The 17422-nt window shown below is 37.2% G+C and overlaps 1 protein-coding gene across 19 annotated transcripts in view; it reads left to right on the top strand.

Moving 5' to 3' along the window:
- The window catches only part of ptk2ab (protein tyrosine kinase 2ab), a 64576-nt gene that overhangs the window by 8194 nt on the left and 38960 nt on the right, over nucleotides 1-17422 (top strand). For 8 of the 19 annotated variants that reach the window (XM_077215495.1, XM_077215534.1, XM_077215523.1 and 5 more), the window contains exons 2-5: nucleotides 547-573; nucleotides 9778-10004; nucleotides 11834-12000; nucleotides 17124-17211. In XM_077215495.1, coding sequence (XP_077071610.1) covers nucleotides 9810-10004; nucleotides 11834-12000; nucleotides 17124-17211 — 450 coding nt within the window. In that variant the 5' untranslated portion in view covers nucleotides 547-573; nucleotides 9778-9809. Of the gene's footprint in view, nucleotides 1-546; nucleotides 574-2816; nucleotides 3424-7655; nucleotides 7870-9777; nucleotides 10005-11833; nucleotides 12005-17123; nucleotides 17212-17422 lie in introns of those variants that run through there. The other 11 variants (XM_077215460.1, XM_077215442.1, XM_077215451.1 and 8 more) reach the window with 11 other exon arrangements.

Genomic DNA, 17422 nt, shown 5'->3' with positions numbered 1-17422 from the left:
GACCCCATGAAATGGCTTAATGAGGGCAAGTTTCATTCATGTGTTGACATATTTACCGTATTTTCCAGAAAATATGTCACACATGACTACAAGTTGCACCTGGTCAAAATTGCATTGTTGAAAAAAACAAAAAACAGATTGCATTGCATCTGTGTATGTCACATTTTTTTTAGTAAATTTTGAAATGTATCATACTGAAAAGTTAATGAAACATTTACAAACATTCATTATAAATAAATAAAAACATTTATTATAACAGCTCGCATATATAGACATGGACTGGTCTGGATTTTAGAATTTCTACTATCAGTCTTGTTAGCAGTATTTGTGCTTAGTTTGTATTTGTGTTTAGTATTTGTGCTTAGTATTTGTGCCCCCCCCCCCCCCCCCTTTGAAGTTGAATGTGTAGATTACCAGAGCAGTTGACAGCTAGAGGGCTCTCTCTATACACATACTGGTGCTTGAACATACATTCAGTGCTTTTGTATAATGATTATTTCTGCAACTGTATGAACTCTAACATTAATCTGTTTTGTTTTTTTGCAGATATTTCAAGGATATCATATTATGCAGGTAAGACAACCTCTTTTACTTTCCCTTTCTCTCTGAAATGGATTTCAAATTGATCGGGGGGGGGGGGGGGGGGGGGGGGGGGGGAGGGAGAATGTCAGCCTAACCTTAATCCACCATTTACTGAATTTGAATTGAGTAGAGCGTGTTCTCCTATAAAACAGATCAGTACATCCTGTTCCAAAGCCTGTCAGCTGCCTTTGGGCTGCCCATATGTCAATGGAGCTGCATTTTAATTCCCCCCATAACCAGCTTTTCTCATTTCATGTATTATTCATCAGTTTTTAATGCTGTAAACTCTCGAACTTTGGGGGGTTTTTTTCTTTCTTTTTCTTTTTTTGAATGTGTTTTTGCTCATTTAGTGGTGTTGAGGGAGAGTTGTTCAAGTCTAGAATGTGTAGTTTGCTGGTGCATCTTCAATTCATTCATAGTTTTCTGTGACTCAGATTCAAGTTGCCAACCAATCAGCTGATGCTTCATATTTTTAACCTTGTTTCTTTCCATCACCAAGGGCATTACTGTTGGAAGGAAGGATGGCCTTTTTAGACAGTAGGGTTCCTGTGTGTCTGTATGGCATCTATGGAGACCATTATTAAGCACAAAATGGGGCCTATTAGCTGATATTTGAGAATGCGGTTAGTATATCAGGAAATGACCTGTTTGCCCTCCCTATAGGGAACGAGTGCATGGAATGGTAATGAATATCTCTGGCAAACATGGCAAGGTGAAACTCTTAAATAACAACAGCAAATTATTTTCTGCATTATATGCTTTGAAATCAAATGGTAAGTTAGAACTGGAATTATAAGCACAAAATAATGCACTAATCTGCTTATACATGTCTTGTACTGTACTCGGTAGAGGAAGAACAGTTCTTCCTGACCTGTACTGTAAGTTTCTTGACCTTTGTCTGTTTTGGCCATCACTGCATTTATCCAAAAAAGAGAAGTGGTCAGCATCTCTCCATTCTCTTTTCAGCACTCTCTTAATTGTGTATTTTTTTTTTTTTTTTTTTACAAAACTATTGACTATCACCAATTCTAGAGATTTGTTTTTCATTGGAAGTGCACATTTTATCAAGCCAAATAACACTAGTTTGTTCACAAATAAAGAAATAGTTTGAATTATCATTAAAAAGGTGTGAACCAATTATTATATAATAAAAATATAAACCAAAAAAAAGACAGCAGATTCTGTTCAGTTTTATATTTCGGAGTAAAATTCAAATATTTGAATTATTATTTACATAAATATTTACATAAATATTTACAAAAAAAATTTTTTTATTTTTTTTTACGTTTTGTGGATGTTATTTACTACTATCATTAAATTTTGATATCGTCTGCATTATATCTTCTGCAATTTCAGATCTAGAGTCTAGATAAATGCCATTGCGGACTGAATTATGGTAAATCTCTGATATATTTTTTGTGTTTTTGCATAGTAAATAGCACAGAACGAAGTCTTAGCTGTAGTTTGTAATCTGAAAAGGTATGTTTTTTTTTACACAACTTCTGAACTATTTCTTCAGTACATTGCCATAGTACCTTATAGAGAGTTCTTCAACATGAAAAACTGTGTTGAAGTTATGTAAATTATAAAGCTTGATGATGCACTTGTTTGCAAAAAAAAAAACTTTAGCTACATTTGCAGCAATGTTTCATCATTTATTCATGTGCATCTCTGCAAGTATGGGCTGTTGTCAAAAACAGGAAACAGGCTTCCTTCCTTTAGCCTTTGTCAGGTAGCTGACGGACATTCCTTCAGTCCCTCTCTACATGAAACTCCACAGCTGTCCTGAAGAGACACAAACAGCCTCTTGATGAAGCATACGATATAACATTTCTACCATCATTCATAAAGTGATTAGAGGTTCTTCAAACCGATAATGCTTTGTATTTAAATGTGCAACACAATGCCGAGAATGTAAACAGAAGCCGGACCGCCCAACTGAATAATCCTGGTCAAACCCTGATCCTGAAAAACCTGCTCGGCTGCTTCTTTTAGCTTGGTGGTCTGTGTTTTGTAAACACAAACTGGTCAGCCAATAGCAGGTGGTTTCACAGGATTCATTAGCATATTTAAAGAGGCCCCTCTTATTTCAGTTGGCCTGATTCTCTCTCTCTCTCTCTCTCTCTCTCTCTCTCTCTCTCTCTCTCTCTCTCTCTCTCTCTCTCTCTCTCTCTCTCTCTCTCTCTCTCTCTCTCGCTCTCCCATCCCTCCCTGTTACACACACTTTCTCTCCTGACACACTCTGCCGGATTGTGAAACTTACACACACCGTCACCGCAGTCTCTCTTAATCTGGAGAACCTCAGAAAGGCAGCTAAAAGGAAGCATTTTAGCATGTGAGGATTATTCTTGTCGACGCTTTTGTTCCAGCCTTGCCCTCTGCATCCATTCTCTGGAATACTCCTGACAGCTGTGGGATTTCCCTGTCACTTTTGGATATTTTCTCACTGCTCTTGTTAGTGGTTTTCAGAAACAAGACCAGCACACCTTTGTATCTACCTGGCGTTCACCCTCTTTCCCATTACCGCTTGCTCTTCTGGATCACTTCAGGTTTTCACACTTCTGGATTAGAGCATCAGCTGAGATATCACCTTCCTGTGACCTCACACTACGCCCCACCACAAGCCTTTGAGGGCCATCCCTGGTGGCCTGGTCAAAGTGCGTTGCGGTGGGCCGGGGTCACCCCCTGCTCCCTATGACTGTGTCAGGGAGTCGGAGAGCCGCTGGGCCTGGGAGAGAGACGAGAGAGGAGGCCAGCGGATGGAGAGCAGCGGCTGCAATCCCTTCCCGCTGTGCTGGGCACGAGGAGCCAGTGTCTACTCCTACCCTCCCCCTCTGCCAAGTATGTCACCCAGATACAGCACTGCAAACCACTTTCAGAAAACATCCATGATACTGTTTCACTCTCGATCTGTCTTACAGGATGTGGAGTATTGATTTAAAGGAGGTTTAGGAGAAAGGTGTAGGAGGTTTGATATGACCTCTCAGTGGTTTTTGTTTCTAGGTTTTTGCTACTGTCCTTTATTGTGGTATTTGCTCTCAATAGAAGTGCTTTGAATTGGGTTTAGTGTAATAACTCGGCAGATGCCTTCTAGTATTTGTTGGGCTGTGCTGCTACAATCTTACTTTTTTTTATTGCACTTATTTTTCCTCACAGTATTGCATCAGTCCTTCATGTTTTAGAGTAGTTTTTTTATGGTACGAGATAAAAGTGAAGCGATTCGCACAAGATTCACTCACTCGTGTTTGGTGAAGTATCAATCATGATCTAGGCTATCTATGACATTTTGTGTAATGTATTGTGAGATAGTTGGCCATTCCAACCTTAGTTTGTACTGGAGTCAACAACCTGTTAGACCTTCAATTTATTTTGCTATATGGATTAGACTACTGGTCAAAGGTACGTTTTTTTTTTGGAAAAAATTAAGTGTTATGCTCACCAAGGCTGTATTTATTTGATAAAAAATACAGTAAATACATTCATATTGTAAAATTAATTGTTCAGCAGCCGTTACTCCAGTTTTCTTCATTCTATAAATCATTCTAAAATGCTGGTTTGGTGCTCAATAGACGTTTCTTTATATTATCAATGTTGTAAACCGTTGTTCTACTTAATATTTTTGTGGAACCTTTGATATTTTTTAAATAAAGTGCATTTATTTGAAACGGAAATCTTTTGTAACGTTATGAATGTCTTTACTGTCTGTTTTGATCAATTTAATTTATCCTTGGTGAATATAAGTATTTCTTTTTTTTTAATCGTACTGACCCCAAACTTTTGAACAGTAGTGTATAGTACCAGAGTAGGCAGTTTAGTCTTAGATTTGTATCGCACATCACTTACATGAGCATGGGTCAGATTATAATTTTTGCAATCTGATTTGTATCATGTAATTTATTATTCATTGACCAAAGTTTATTTTTTTTACTTGCATTTGCCACTGAATGTGTGGCCTGTATGCCTATGTTTACCCTTTCTGATTCCAAAAGTCCCTGATTTATAATGTTGTCCTATGTACAAGTCTTGGCAAAGATATTAAAATTTGCTTATTTCTTTCAATTATTAATTCTTTTTTGACATGGTTTCAATGAAAAGCAGCCCCACTAGAGCAGGAAGTTTTGAAGGATCTCTTCTGTATTATAGGACTGAGAAATCGACTCATTGTCTATGAGCTCCAACTCATTAGGCTGAGTTTAATGAACAATCAGAGAGCCTGATTATGTCTCTGCTGACATCAGTGCAAGAGCAGTCATGTAAGTGGAGTGTAGCTTCATTACTGAGGGGTGAATTCCCACCTGAGCTACACTGATTGTGTATGTGGGAAGCTTGGCTCATACGGAATACCAAATATATTGTTATTTATTGTCATTGGGATCTGTGAGTTTCATTGTGTGGCTGATGCATGGTACTGATGCAGAAATATTTACACTTTAATTTTTATCTATATTTATTTTACTGCCCCTATCAGACATATTGATCATTTAAAAAATGCTAATAGACATTCCCGATATTAGCTTTCCTACTGTACAGAGTTATCTAATTGCTGGAAAATTACCATTTGTTTATAGCTGAGTTAATCAAATCTCAGCAATACTGGTGTTAATTGGAGATTATATGCCTTTACAAATTAATATACCAAAGCCATACAGCTTGAGAGCCATTTTCAATTCTTTTCTCACATTTACTCTTGGGCCCTATTTCACACAGCGATTGCATTTTACCGCCCACTGCCACCCAAACTGCAGAAAGGAAATTGTAATTGTATTATTTTATCATAAAAAAGTGTTTTAAACTCCTAATAAACTGCTAATTCCTTTTGTTTCCTCTCTAACGGTCCAGGCCATAGATAAAATCAGACCTCCTGCATGGCTAGCTTCTCTCGACCATAATCATACAGTTTCCTTTTTCTGTGCACCAAAAACAGATTATATAGACATTAAAAGATGAGAATTAGCTGTGTATATTTTTTTTAATGCAAGTGGTTACAAAAAATTAATTTATCTTCATTTTAAACATATTTTTTGTTAAACTTTTTGTTTTTTTATACCTATTTCGGTTCAAATATATTGAGTGATTCCAATATGGACAAAATGTATAGCAATTGTGTTGCATTAGCTTGTTTTATTTAAGTACTATGAACAAACCGCAAAATCATATTTTTCAGTGTAGAGAGACTTAACACATAAGTTGGAAACTGACTTCTGTTAGCCAAAGGCAAAGAAATGAGGACACAGTGAACAATGACGGCAAAAGTACATGAAGAGGAACAAGAAAACTACACCTATTCTTTTGTCACACCTTTCTCATGTCTAAGAGAGATCTAATAAGGCAAATAAATGTAAGTCAGTCTCTTTCTCTTTCTCTTTCTTTCTTTTCCTTCCAGCTCCTGTCTGTAAAGAAATTGAGTTGGAATTGGGATAAACCATTCCAGAGGCACAGAACAATCCCCTTTTTACTGTCTTCGAGGCTTGTGTTTGCTTACAAAGAATCTGTATATCTGTTGGTGTCATCTTGTGAGAGGAGACCGAATCCTCCACCTAAGGGTCTGTGCAGAATTACCCCATGAAAAGAGTCTCTTTATTCATCTTCTAAGTTTAACCTATAGCTGTGGAGGAGCCAGTTAAACCTTAAGTGAGAAAGAGATATTGAAAGAGACCACTCTCACTATCAGATGTCTCAGCTTACATTTCTTGAGCTCAGATACTGGAGCTTTTTGTGTGGTGTCCAGTCTCTCTGGGAGAGACTGAGTTATTTGAAAAGACGATTGCTGGGAGAAAGATAAGGTGAAGGCACAGCACATGCGTACTAAAATGAGTACAGTGTCACACCCATGTGTCTAAGCAATGACTTTAATTTTAACTAAATTATGTAGTTTTAGCATGTTTTGTCAATTGTTTTGTTTCCTTTTTTTGTGTTTTGGTTTTGTCTCTTTTAAAATTTGCTGTGGCTTTAGCTTAGCTTAGACTTGGATCATAAATTGTTATGAACACACATGTTGTAATCAGAGTTTCTGTCTCATCATTTGCCATGTTCTTTTGAGCAACCATACTAACATCCCATAATACACATCTGACATTTGAAATGTTGTACATGTTTAAGTTGCACTTTAAAGTTTTGTATTACGGGTCTTTTGTTTAGGCTGCAGTCCAATAAGAGAGGGAAGTATTTAGGGGGAAATTGATAACCATTCTGGCTACTGTATGACTGAGAGTTTGGAAAATCCTACTGAAGACATTAAGTACTGAAACAAAGCTTCTCTCTCTTGCCTCTGGTTCATTCAAGGACATTCATCTGAATAATATAATGCGCAGTGAATGAACTACCATTCAGTCATTTTTCTTGTTTGATTCAATGTAATGCCACTGGACCTATTTCCTCTATGGAAATAGCACAGCTAAATATAATATTCTCAGGTGTTCCCGTGAAAGCTCTTCAAACTGTACGTTTAGCTCCATATTTAGTGTCAGGATTCATAACGGCAAAAGATTTGAAATTTGAGTTGGCTTACAGCTGTTGTTTTTGATATTTTTGACTGCTCCATTTTGACTCTTCCAAAGGTCCCCTATTTTCCAAGAAAGTAATCCAAATCATTTTGGTGTTTTATTATGTCACAGAATGTAGCAGAAATACAACATTCAGATGATATTTGCTGGAGTTAGAATGAATTGTAAATGCTAGGTGCCTTTGTTATCAGTCAGATATGTGTGTGAACTCCTCCTCCTGACCAAGGTCCCATTGAACCACGTGTGTTTACTTGTGGGCGAGTGAGTACATTCGTGTGTGTATGTTGGCCGGTGTGAGTGAATGCGGTCTGTTAGCTGGTTTAACTCGAGTGTTGTGATTTTAGGGCCGTTGAATCCAGGTCTTTGACTCATGATCGTCTTGTCAGGAAGTGTTGTCTATTCTCCTGGTCTCCTCAGAGCAAACATACAGGAACTGTATCACCGGTTACATGAACCATGGGCCAGTCTGGACACATTATGAAAAGCAGGATGTGATGTCACACAGAGGAAGCTGTCTTTTGCAAATTGATTGTCTGTTTGAAAATTGATTGTCTGTTTGAATATGTGAGAGCTGTAATTTGTGTCCGGAATGTGTACCAAAAGACTGACAGCGACAACGTGGATTTAACGTTTTGTTGACGTCCTTTGGACCCACCGAAGTGTATGTGTGCTTTGCACTTTAGTGCTTCCATCAGATCATTGTTTCTATTTTTAGAGGGCTGTTTGAGCCCTGAACTATTGAGATCTGCGCTGGCGTGTACCTGCTGGCCCTTCTTCAGAAAAGGTAGGGGAGGAGCTCAAAATGAACTAAAACTAACTTAAAAACTGCTATAAAATGGGTCTTTTGCACTTACCGGTCGTTTCACACTGATTTAATTTCCCATTTGCAGGGATTATTGTGTTGGTGACCTTAATTTTGTTTGACGTCATATCATTTTTCGAGTTATTTATAGATTAGGTTGGTATTATATACAAGTATCTGTCTAATGCTTGAAACTGATTGGTGAAATAATGAATGATGTCCAAGGCAACTGACCACTCATCTGCTTTGTTCAGCATTTATTTTACGATAATGACCATGTAGGCTTATCGTCACCAATATGCTTAGCTGTTAACCATCATAATAGAGCTGCAGACAAATCGTGGGAATGTTTTGAGCTGATTTAGCCGATGTGAAACAGTTAGCCATTGTGGTGTTGACCTTGCGGCTTTGGAATGCTGTAGTTTGCCATCGTGGATTGTTGTACTTGAAGCTTTTTTGGCAGAATATCTGACATTATCATAGTCCCCAAGGCCACTCGTCTGGCATGCTTGCAGGAGACATCTGTCCCTCTGAGGTGTTGGTGTCTGGACCTTTTCCTTTATTTCCTCCCAGGAGTCCAACCTCCTCTTAGTTTCTGCAGCATCCTGCTGTAAATGTTGCTCTGACAGTTAAATATTGTGCTGATCAGACCTTCAGGTTTATAAGGGTTGATCCAAAGCTTTGGAATTGCCTCCGTGCCGTTCATTGCCTCAGTAGTTGTGTTAAGGTGACACCTCTGAAGCGACTTTTCTAAGAGCTTTCATTGTCTTGTCTGTGTGTTTTGATTTATCTATGTGTTCTGCAATGGATGTTAATGTTTTGTGCTCTGTTTAATGTTTTTTTCTTTTCTTTCTATTCTGAACAAGAATATTCACTAAAGCTGATAGTTAAACCATTTACTAAGCTTTCCCTTACACAAAAAATATTAAATTGTGGATATTCCTGCCAGCTTTTTCCATTTGATTGATAAGAAGAACCAATGATATTAGGGGCTTTCGCACCGGATAGTTCTAGGAACTTAGTTATAGGAACTAGTCACTAGGGTGGTTCCCCGAAAACGAATGGTTCCCCTTAGGAACACACCGCCAGTAGAAACTCTGTAGTGACGTAAGCCACGCTTGTTGTTGTGATTTTTATTTTGACGGCACGGTGGACCTTTATTTTGAGGGCGCTGAGAACTCCAGAGTGCACACAATGTTTGCGTTCTCCGTGTTCATTAGTTTACAATATGTCCAACAGTCCTGTCTAATACGTTATTAGATAGAACTGTTATACATAGAAAGTAGACCAAAATGAAAAGTTATTAGCGTATGACGTCTGGAAGCAGAAATATATAATCATGTTTCGCTTGGTCCCCTTAAAGTTGAGTTGGATTTTCTCCTCAGCGTAAAGGTTAAGAGGCCCATCTATCACTGTTTTCCATGTTCTTCGAGTTTCTGGAGTAAATATTTGGCTATAATCTGTTTACACCGCCTTTTTAAAAATGGCGGGTGCTGGTGTTTCACGTGCGTTCGGCCAATCAGCGTACACTTACGACTCAGTTCCTATAGTGCCAGGATAGACCCTACTCTGAGTTATAGGAGGGAGTTCCTAGAACTAAAACCGTTCCTAGTTCCTGCGGTGCGAACACGGCAAAATCCGGGTACTTTTGCTAATAGTTATCGGAACTATGAAAAGGTTCCCCCGGTGCAAAAGCCCCTTTTATAATAATCAATTGTTCTGTAACGTTAAAGGATTTAGTCATGTTTCTTGTAATAATAATTGTAACACTTTTCAATATTAGTTAACATTAACAAATGTAGTTAACTAATGTCAACAAATGGAAATATTGCATTATTTATAAAATTATATATATATATATATATATATATAAAACTTTGTTCTCTGCAGAATATGACAGACAGTTAGCACCCACCAAAGCCATGGCAGCGGCTTACCTGGACCCCAACCTGACCCATGCCCTAAACCAGGGGGTCAAGCCTCGCTTCAGCGCAGGGATGGAGCGGACGGCAGGGGCTCTGGAGCGCGTGCTCAGAGTCTTCCACTACTTCGAGAGCAGTAGTGAACCCTGCACCTGGTCCAGCAACATCCGACACGGGGACTCAACTGATGTCCGGGTGAGTCTGCAGATCAACTGGGTCACCCACTAATTTGTTCTCCAGGATACAAAATACAAAACTTTTAGTGATTACCATATCATTTTAATCCAGGAGAGAGAAATGCAATATCATGGACTTATTGATAATATTAGGGTTAGGGTGTTATATTATTTAATTGAGGGCCTATTACTATTTGGTAAAATCTGAAATTGAAATTGTTTACATTATATTATGTTATTTAGTACTCCAGGAATCTTGAATCTAGGTAAAAAATATACTATATATGCAACTTAAATGTTATTATATGTTAAAAGTTTTTAACCTAAAAATTATTATATAACATTAACTGCCATTTGTAAAATAAGTATTATTCATTGTTAGTTTGCTTTTTACACTAGTTTCACACATACACGCAGATCAAGGTGTTTTTTATTTTATTATGGGATGCAACACCACAGCTTATGCTCCCAGTGTGAATGCTGTAATCGGTTAATGTGAGCATATGTGATGTGAATTCAGTGTTACGCTTGTTTCCTCTTCTTCTTCAAAACATTGCAAAAACATTATATAGATTAATTTCAGCCGTCATGTTGGTTCACCCCCATGGGTCCCACTTCATATCAAGTGGCTTTAAGTACAATGTGCTTACATTGAAATTATTAATTTGATACTCTGGACTTATTGTGTATTTTTATTTTTACATTGTACTTATATTTTGAAAATATCTGCATGTAATTACATTTGTAATTACACTGTTGACCCTTCCCTTACACCTTAACCCAGCCTTAAACCTACCCATACCACCACACCTTACCACCTAACCTTACCCGTATCGCACCTCAATATCAGCAAAAGTGTTTTACAATACAACATGAACACAATACGTACATTGTACTTATTTTTTGATGTAAGTAAAGCCACTTAATATAAAGTGGGACCATAGAATTACAGTCATATTGTCATTATTAAATGCAAACAGACAATAGATAGGTCATCATATTACTGTAGCTTTTTGGTAAATCACTTTTTTTTTATTTGTGATGTTTAATTGTTGTTTTTGAACTTAGTAGAAGTCTTATTAAAGGGATAGTTCACCCAGAAATGAAAGTTCTGGTATCATTTACTCACTCTAATGTCGTTCCAAACCCGTAAGACTTTTGTGACACAAATGAAGATATTTTTAATGAAATCTGAGAGATTTTTGTCCCTCCATTGACAGTCTACCACTTTTACGCTTCAAAAAGAAGATCATAAAATGAATCCATAGGTATCAAGTGGTTTAGTCTGAATAATGATTGATACATCTTATTGATGCATTAGGAATGTTTATGGTGTCAGTATCAATGAAACTATATAAAGATTACTAAAGATGATACTTCCTCTGAGCTTCATGCTTTTCAGCATTATTCAAAATACAGCTCTCCGTGGCCTAGAACACTCCTGGTAAAAACCCCTCAGACAGTGGTATGCTACTCTAAATTATTTAATGAGGTTGGTTTTTGAAGCCAAGTAGCTGTTGTTACTTCAAAACGTATTGTCCCGCTTTCATCCCTCACACATCCACCATCGTCCCAGTTTTATGCAGGTTTACAGCAGACACTTGAACATCCTGCTCTTTCTTGGTCTCATCTATCTCCTCTCTCACAATCCCACAGAACCAAAGAACTTACTGACCCCGTAATATTACACATTGATCAAAGAAAGATTAAACTGAAAATCTTCTGGCTTCTGAACCGTTTCATTCAGAATATTCTCTCAGATTCACTGAGATGTGTCCTGCTTTGAATATTTTAGAAACTCTATAGGGTACTATATGTTGTCACCAAATTGTTGTGTGTGTTTTTCAGGGCATTATACAGAAGATAGTGGACATCCATAAGGTGAGGTGTGTGTCCTGCTTTGGTCTGCGCCTTTGCCAGCTGAGAACAGGTGAAGTTCATTGGCTCCACCCCGACATGGGCGTGTCTCATGTGAGGGAGCGGTACGAACACAGCCATCCTCAGGACGACTGGAGGTGAGTCACTGTTTTAATGCCAATATCATAACCATAAAAGCAATATTATGACTCGGGGAAACATGGCCATTGACCCGTTTACCCTTCTCAGTGGCTGCCATGTTAAGATCATATGACCAGTGTCATGTAGTTCTACTCGGTTAATACAATTACAGTTCAGGGCAGGTCCATCTGTTTTTCAACCAATGACAAACAGGGAGAGTTTTAGGTCAAACTAAGGTCACTGGGGCCACTTTGTTTAATGTTTCGGTAACATTATAAATGTCTCTATACAATCACGTTTTGTCTTTGCTGAATAAAAGTATTAATTTCTTTAAAAAAAAATCTGTGTGTGTGTGTGTGTGTGTGTGTGTGTGTGTGTGTGTGTGTGTGTGTGTGTGTGTGTGTGTGTGTGTGTGTGTGTGTGTGTGTGTGTGTGTGTAAAAAATATATATTCTTGTTTTTTTCATGTTGTTTTTTTGTTTTTGTTTTTTCATTTCATTTGCTGTTTCAGAAAAAAATCCTTGAATTTTAAAGGTGCAGTGTGTGATTTTTAGCGGCATCTAGTGGTGAGTTTACGAATTACAACCAACAAAATTCACGCTTGACAGGAAAATATGTCATCGTCTGAGACAGCAGAGAGTAGCCAGTTCAGCAATGAGGTTTCTTTACAAGGATAAGTTAAGAAATGATGTTTACTTTATTATTCAGTAAAACTATATGTTATTGCGAATATTATTGTTACTTGTTCATCATTGTGTCAGTGTTTTATTTGCTGAACTAACGCTTGCTTGCACGAAGAGCAACATAGTAACGAAACGCGTTTGTCCATTTAGGGCTACTGTAGAAACGAGTTTGTCCATTTAGGGCTACTGTAGAAACATGTCGGCACAAGGGAAACCGCGGTGTACTTAGAAACTGCTCATACTATGGTAATACAAATATAACGGTTCATTAAGTAGGTCTTTGTACACCACTGAAAACTTATTTTTCAAGGTATTGACGAAACGCGCTCTGTAGCACTGTTTGTTCGCTGTCGGCTACGGTAGAAACATGACGAGACAATATGTCGACCTCCATAGAAGGGGGTGCTAGCAGTTATGGAGATATAAATGTCTCATTCTAAGGTAATAAAAACATAACGGTTCATTATGCAAGGTCTTTATACACCACTGAAAACATAGTTATGGATATTATATTGCATTTCGGTCAATAGATCCTCAGAAATATTACACAATGCACCTTTAAATACTATACGTCAACATTATAGTGGCCACCCTACCTTTTTAGATATGAGTATTAACATTGGCCTTTGAAAAATGTGTATTTTAAATGTGAATGTTTTTTACTTTTTACTGTTTTTCTTTGAATATGCTCACATCAACAAACATGTTTTTTCATTTGCACTTAAAAATAAAAGAAAGCAGAGCTATGTGCTTTCTGCAGAGGAAGTAACCACAAGCTTTAGATTCTGACAGGTCTATGTTGCCGCACAGGGGCTTTGTAAAGTGTGCCATCACTTATTTCTGTAATCTTTCCCCGTACTGCTTAATGTTACTGTCTACAATACAATCAAAACACCTCTAACATCTCTGAGATGGCACATCGTTGACATCTGACACCACTGTGGTGCTGTGGCACATTATTAACTTTTATATTATAATTATATATATTTTTTTAGAGCTATTGAATGAGATGATGATGGTTCAAGCCTAAGAACATTCAGAAAGATGTTCAATTATGCAAACCTTCCCATGTTTCATTGTATAAGACAGAATTCCTGTTCCAAAATCTTTATATCCAATACTCACTTTGAATATGTGCGTCATGCCTGTTTTTTGAGGATGACACTGCATATCGCTCTGTTGTAAAAAAAATTATCGGAGTGAATATTCTGTTCATATTTAGAGGATGAAAGAACGATATAATGGCTTATGTATAATTCATTCAGTGGGGGTGGATAATTATGCATCAAACTGAGGTTGACCCAGGGGGCGGAGCTTCCGAATGAATGTGCTTAGTGGTATTTAGTTTTATCTTAATGAAGCTAAATAAAGCAGTCCCCGCTTAATTGCTCTATTGTTTATATTCCATTCACGCAGCCCGAGGCTTGTTTCACCCATCTATTTTCTTCAACCGTTCATTATGTATGAATGGGCTTTTTATGCATTTACGGGGAAGTCCACGGTTCAAAGGATGAGCTGGATTCTGTTCGCCCTCCAGCATGTCTTTATAATGAAAAACAGAGCTCTGATAATAAATTCAGCATTTGCTTTAAAGCAAGACATTTTACCCTCTGCAGATGCAGATCAGCAGGTTAAATTCCTCCTTTTTACTTTCTGAAGAAATGGAAAAGAAACAGACTTGCGGGCTACCTTTCGTTTTTCATGGTCTATGATCGTGTTTCCCACATGGAAAAATATTATTCACCACAGCCGAAATTACAGTGATAAACTGATCTAAACCAGAACTCCAAACTGGTTCTATTTAAATAATAATACTTTTTTATTGGTGGGAATCTGTGCTAGTACATGTTGAAGAAATGTTTTTATGCTGATTGGCCTGATTGTAGAGGGACAACAGTTTTTCAATGTTTATGATATCGACGCTGAGGCAAAAACACTATTGTTACACACATGAATTAATTTTGCACTACTCAGGAAGTACCTCAAAACCAGAAAGAAATGTTAATTTGAACTACCCTAAAACACACTTCTATATAGTATTATACAAATAGCGTGTGTATAAAATATAAGTAAAATGCAATGTACATTCACACATTTTCATTTTATGTGTACATTTCTGACATTTGTTTTCATTATATATTCATAATTTATTATTAATTATTTTTTATTTACTTAAAATTTGGCTTCCTACGCTTAGGTGATATTATGCAAAATGCTGAAGAATGTGCACTGAACTTAAAGGGTTAGTTCACCCAAAAATGAAATTTCTGTCATTAATTACGAACCCTCATGTCGTTCCAAACCCGTAAGACCTTCGCTTATTATCAGAACACAAATTAGGATATTTTTGATGAAATTCGAGAGGTTCGGAACCAGCCATAGGCAGCAACGTCATAGCAACTTTCAAGGCCCAGAAAGGTAGTAAAGACATTGTTAAAATTAGTGGTCGACCGATATGGGTTTTTTGATGGCCGATGCCGATATCTTAGAGAGCAGAGAGCATATAAAGCCGATATTTATTTATTTATATATATATATATATATATATATATATATATATATATATACACACACACATATACATATTATTTATATATATATATATATATATATATGCATATACATACACTCACGCACACTTTATATTTATATAAATCAATATTTAATAAATTTGATAAATTTAATACATATTTAAAAAATCTTTAAAATAAACATGCTTAGACCCTATACTAGATGGCAGCTTCTTGAATCTGCAATCCTATTACAGAATTTTTCACAATTAAAGTAATTGTTTAAAAATATATGAATATGTGAATAAAAAGGAAGTAAACACTGTAACAGGGCACTCAGTAATCTGGTAATCAGTAATCACTGATAATCATATTTTTTCAAATAAAGACTTTTTTTTACTTTGACTTTTGACAAGGTAACGCTAATTTTACACAGCATATTTTAAAATGAAGGATTTAAAGTGTTTCGATCGCGTCTCCTGTGAAGCTGATCTTCTGTTCGCATTCACTCACTGCGCACGGACCGTCACTCACAGGAACACGTTTATGCAGGCTGCAAATGCACACTTCACAAGATATCACAGCTGGATTCGATTAAATCGGCAAGGTTTGTGAAATTAAATGTTTATCAGATTTTCAGAGATTTGTTTAAATTATGTAGATGCGCATTTGCTGAATGTTGACGGTAAATGAGAAAGTATTTTAGGCTGATTGTTTGCCTTTTCGGTTTGCCTTTTCGGCTACAAATAATATAAAAAATAATATTTTTTAAAAGAATAAAAAATTCTGTAGCCACCGGTTCTGTCTAACAAAATATTAGATCTGACTGACAGAGATCGTAAACTAATGAAGACGGAGAATGTGAGTGAGCGCTGTGTTCTCTTCTCAGGTGCTGGTGTTCTCATCGCCGCCCGTCAAAATAAAAGTCTGTAGCGCCGTCAAAATAAAAGTCCCGCTTCCAACACATCGGCCAATCAGAAAAACTTATCTGCCGATATTTTAAAAAAGACAAATATCAGCCGATATATCGGCCGTGGCGATATATCGGTCGACCACTAGTTAAAATAGACCAATTGACTACAGTGGTTCAACCTTAATGTTATGAAGTGAAGAGAATACATTTTGTGCTCAAAAAACAAACAAGAACAACAACTTTATTTAATAATTCCCTTCCCTCTTCGACTCATGTAGCCTATAAAGAATCAAGAATAAAGTCAAATGAGGCTTTTTGATTAGTGACAGAATCCGTTGCTGTTCTTTCAGATCCGAATGTTCACAAATTTCCCGCACAAAAGAGCCCAAGCCTACAGTCTTTTTCAGCACAGACTATTTCCACAATGCATTTTAAAACTATTTGAAACTCATTCTGTCTTTGTTCTGTGGATCATATCTGAGGCAGATGGCAGCAGGTTCCAGGTACACCATCCCCAGCCGATTTCGAGAACATAATTGTTTTGAACGTATGAGGCAGGTGCCACAGCATTGGCTCGTTCTCAGGTAGAGAGATGTGTTGAACTAATTTAGTGTAATTGAGAGCAGACAGTGAGCCAGCTGTGAGAAAACAGGGTGTGATTTTACCTCCCAGACAGACAGCTGCTGGGAGCAGCCACTGATGCCACAGTAATTGTGTTGTCTGGCAGACTTTAGAAGATCATGTCTCACCGGCATGTCTAATCAGTCACATATGAGAGGGAAGATGAGTAAACAGCTCAATAATCAGAACCATCATCGTTGTTAAAGATTCAAGACGCACAGTAAAGATGTTCAACCAGAGGGCTTCATTTTCTAAAGCATCTGTTGTGATTGGTCAGGCTGTGTGACGGCTGCCAATCATTTATGATTATTGTGAGGTTTATGCTGAGACGATGCAGGCAACTTCAGTTAGAGCTGACAGCATGTGCTTTTTGTTATTAGATCATTTCTTAAATTCTCTCTCTTCTCTCTCCAGATATGAGCTACGGATTCGATACTTGCCTAAAGGATTTTTAAACCAGTTTACTGAGGACCAGCCAACTCTTAACTACTTTTATCATCAGGTGATTAATAGTTTAATTAGACAGCCGGTGTCCTGCTGGCAAACCTTTTGCTAATGTTTCACCCCGAAATGAAAAAAGGTAGAAAATATACTATATTGTAGGCTTCATTGTCTTAATACAATTATAATGTAAAACTAAGTACTCCCACTCTCTAAGTACACTCCCAAATCTCAGTAAGGAATTGCAAAATAATAATAATAATAATAATAAA

Source organism: Siphateles boraxobius, unplaced genomic scaffold (genome assembly GCF_051911475.1).
Source record: "Siphateles boraxobius isolate OS27281-9 unplaced genomic scaffold, OSU_SipBor_1 12, whole genome shotgun sequence".
Classification (NCBI taxonomy): Eukaryota; Metazoa; Chordata; class Actinopteri; order Cypriniformes; family Leuciscidae; genus Siphateles; species Siphateles boraxobius.
Note: the sequence above shows the minus strand (reverse complement) of the source record. Positions and strands in the feature narration are given on the sequence as shown.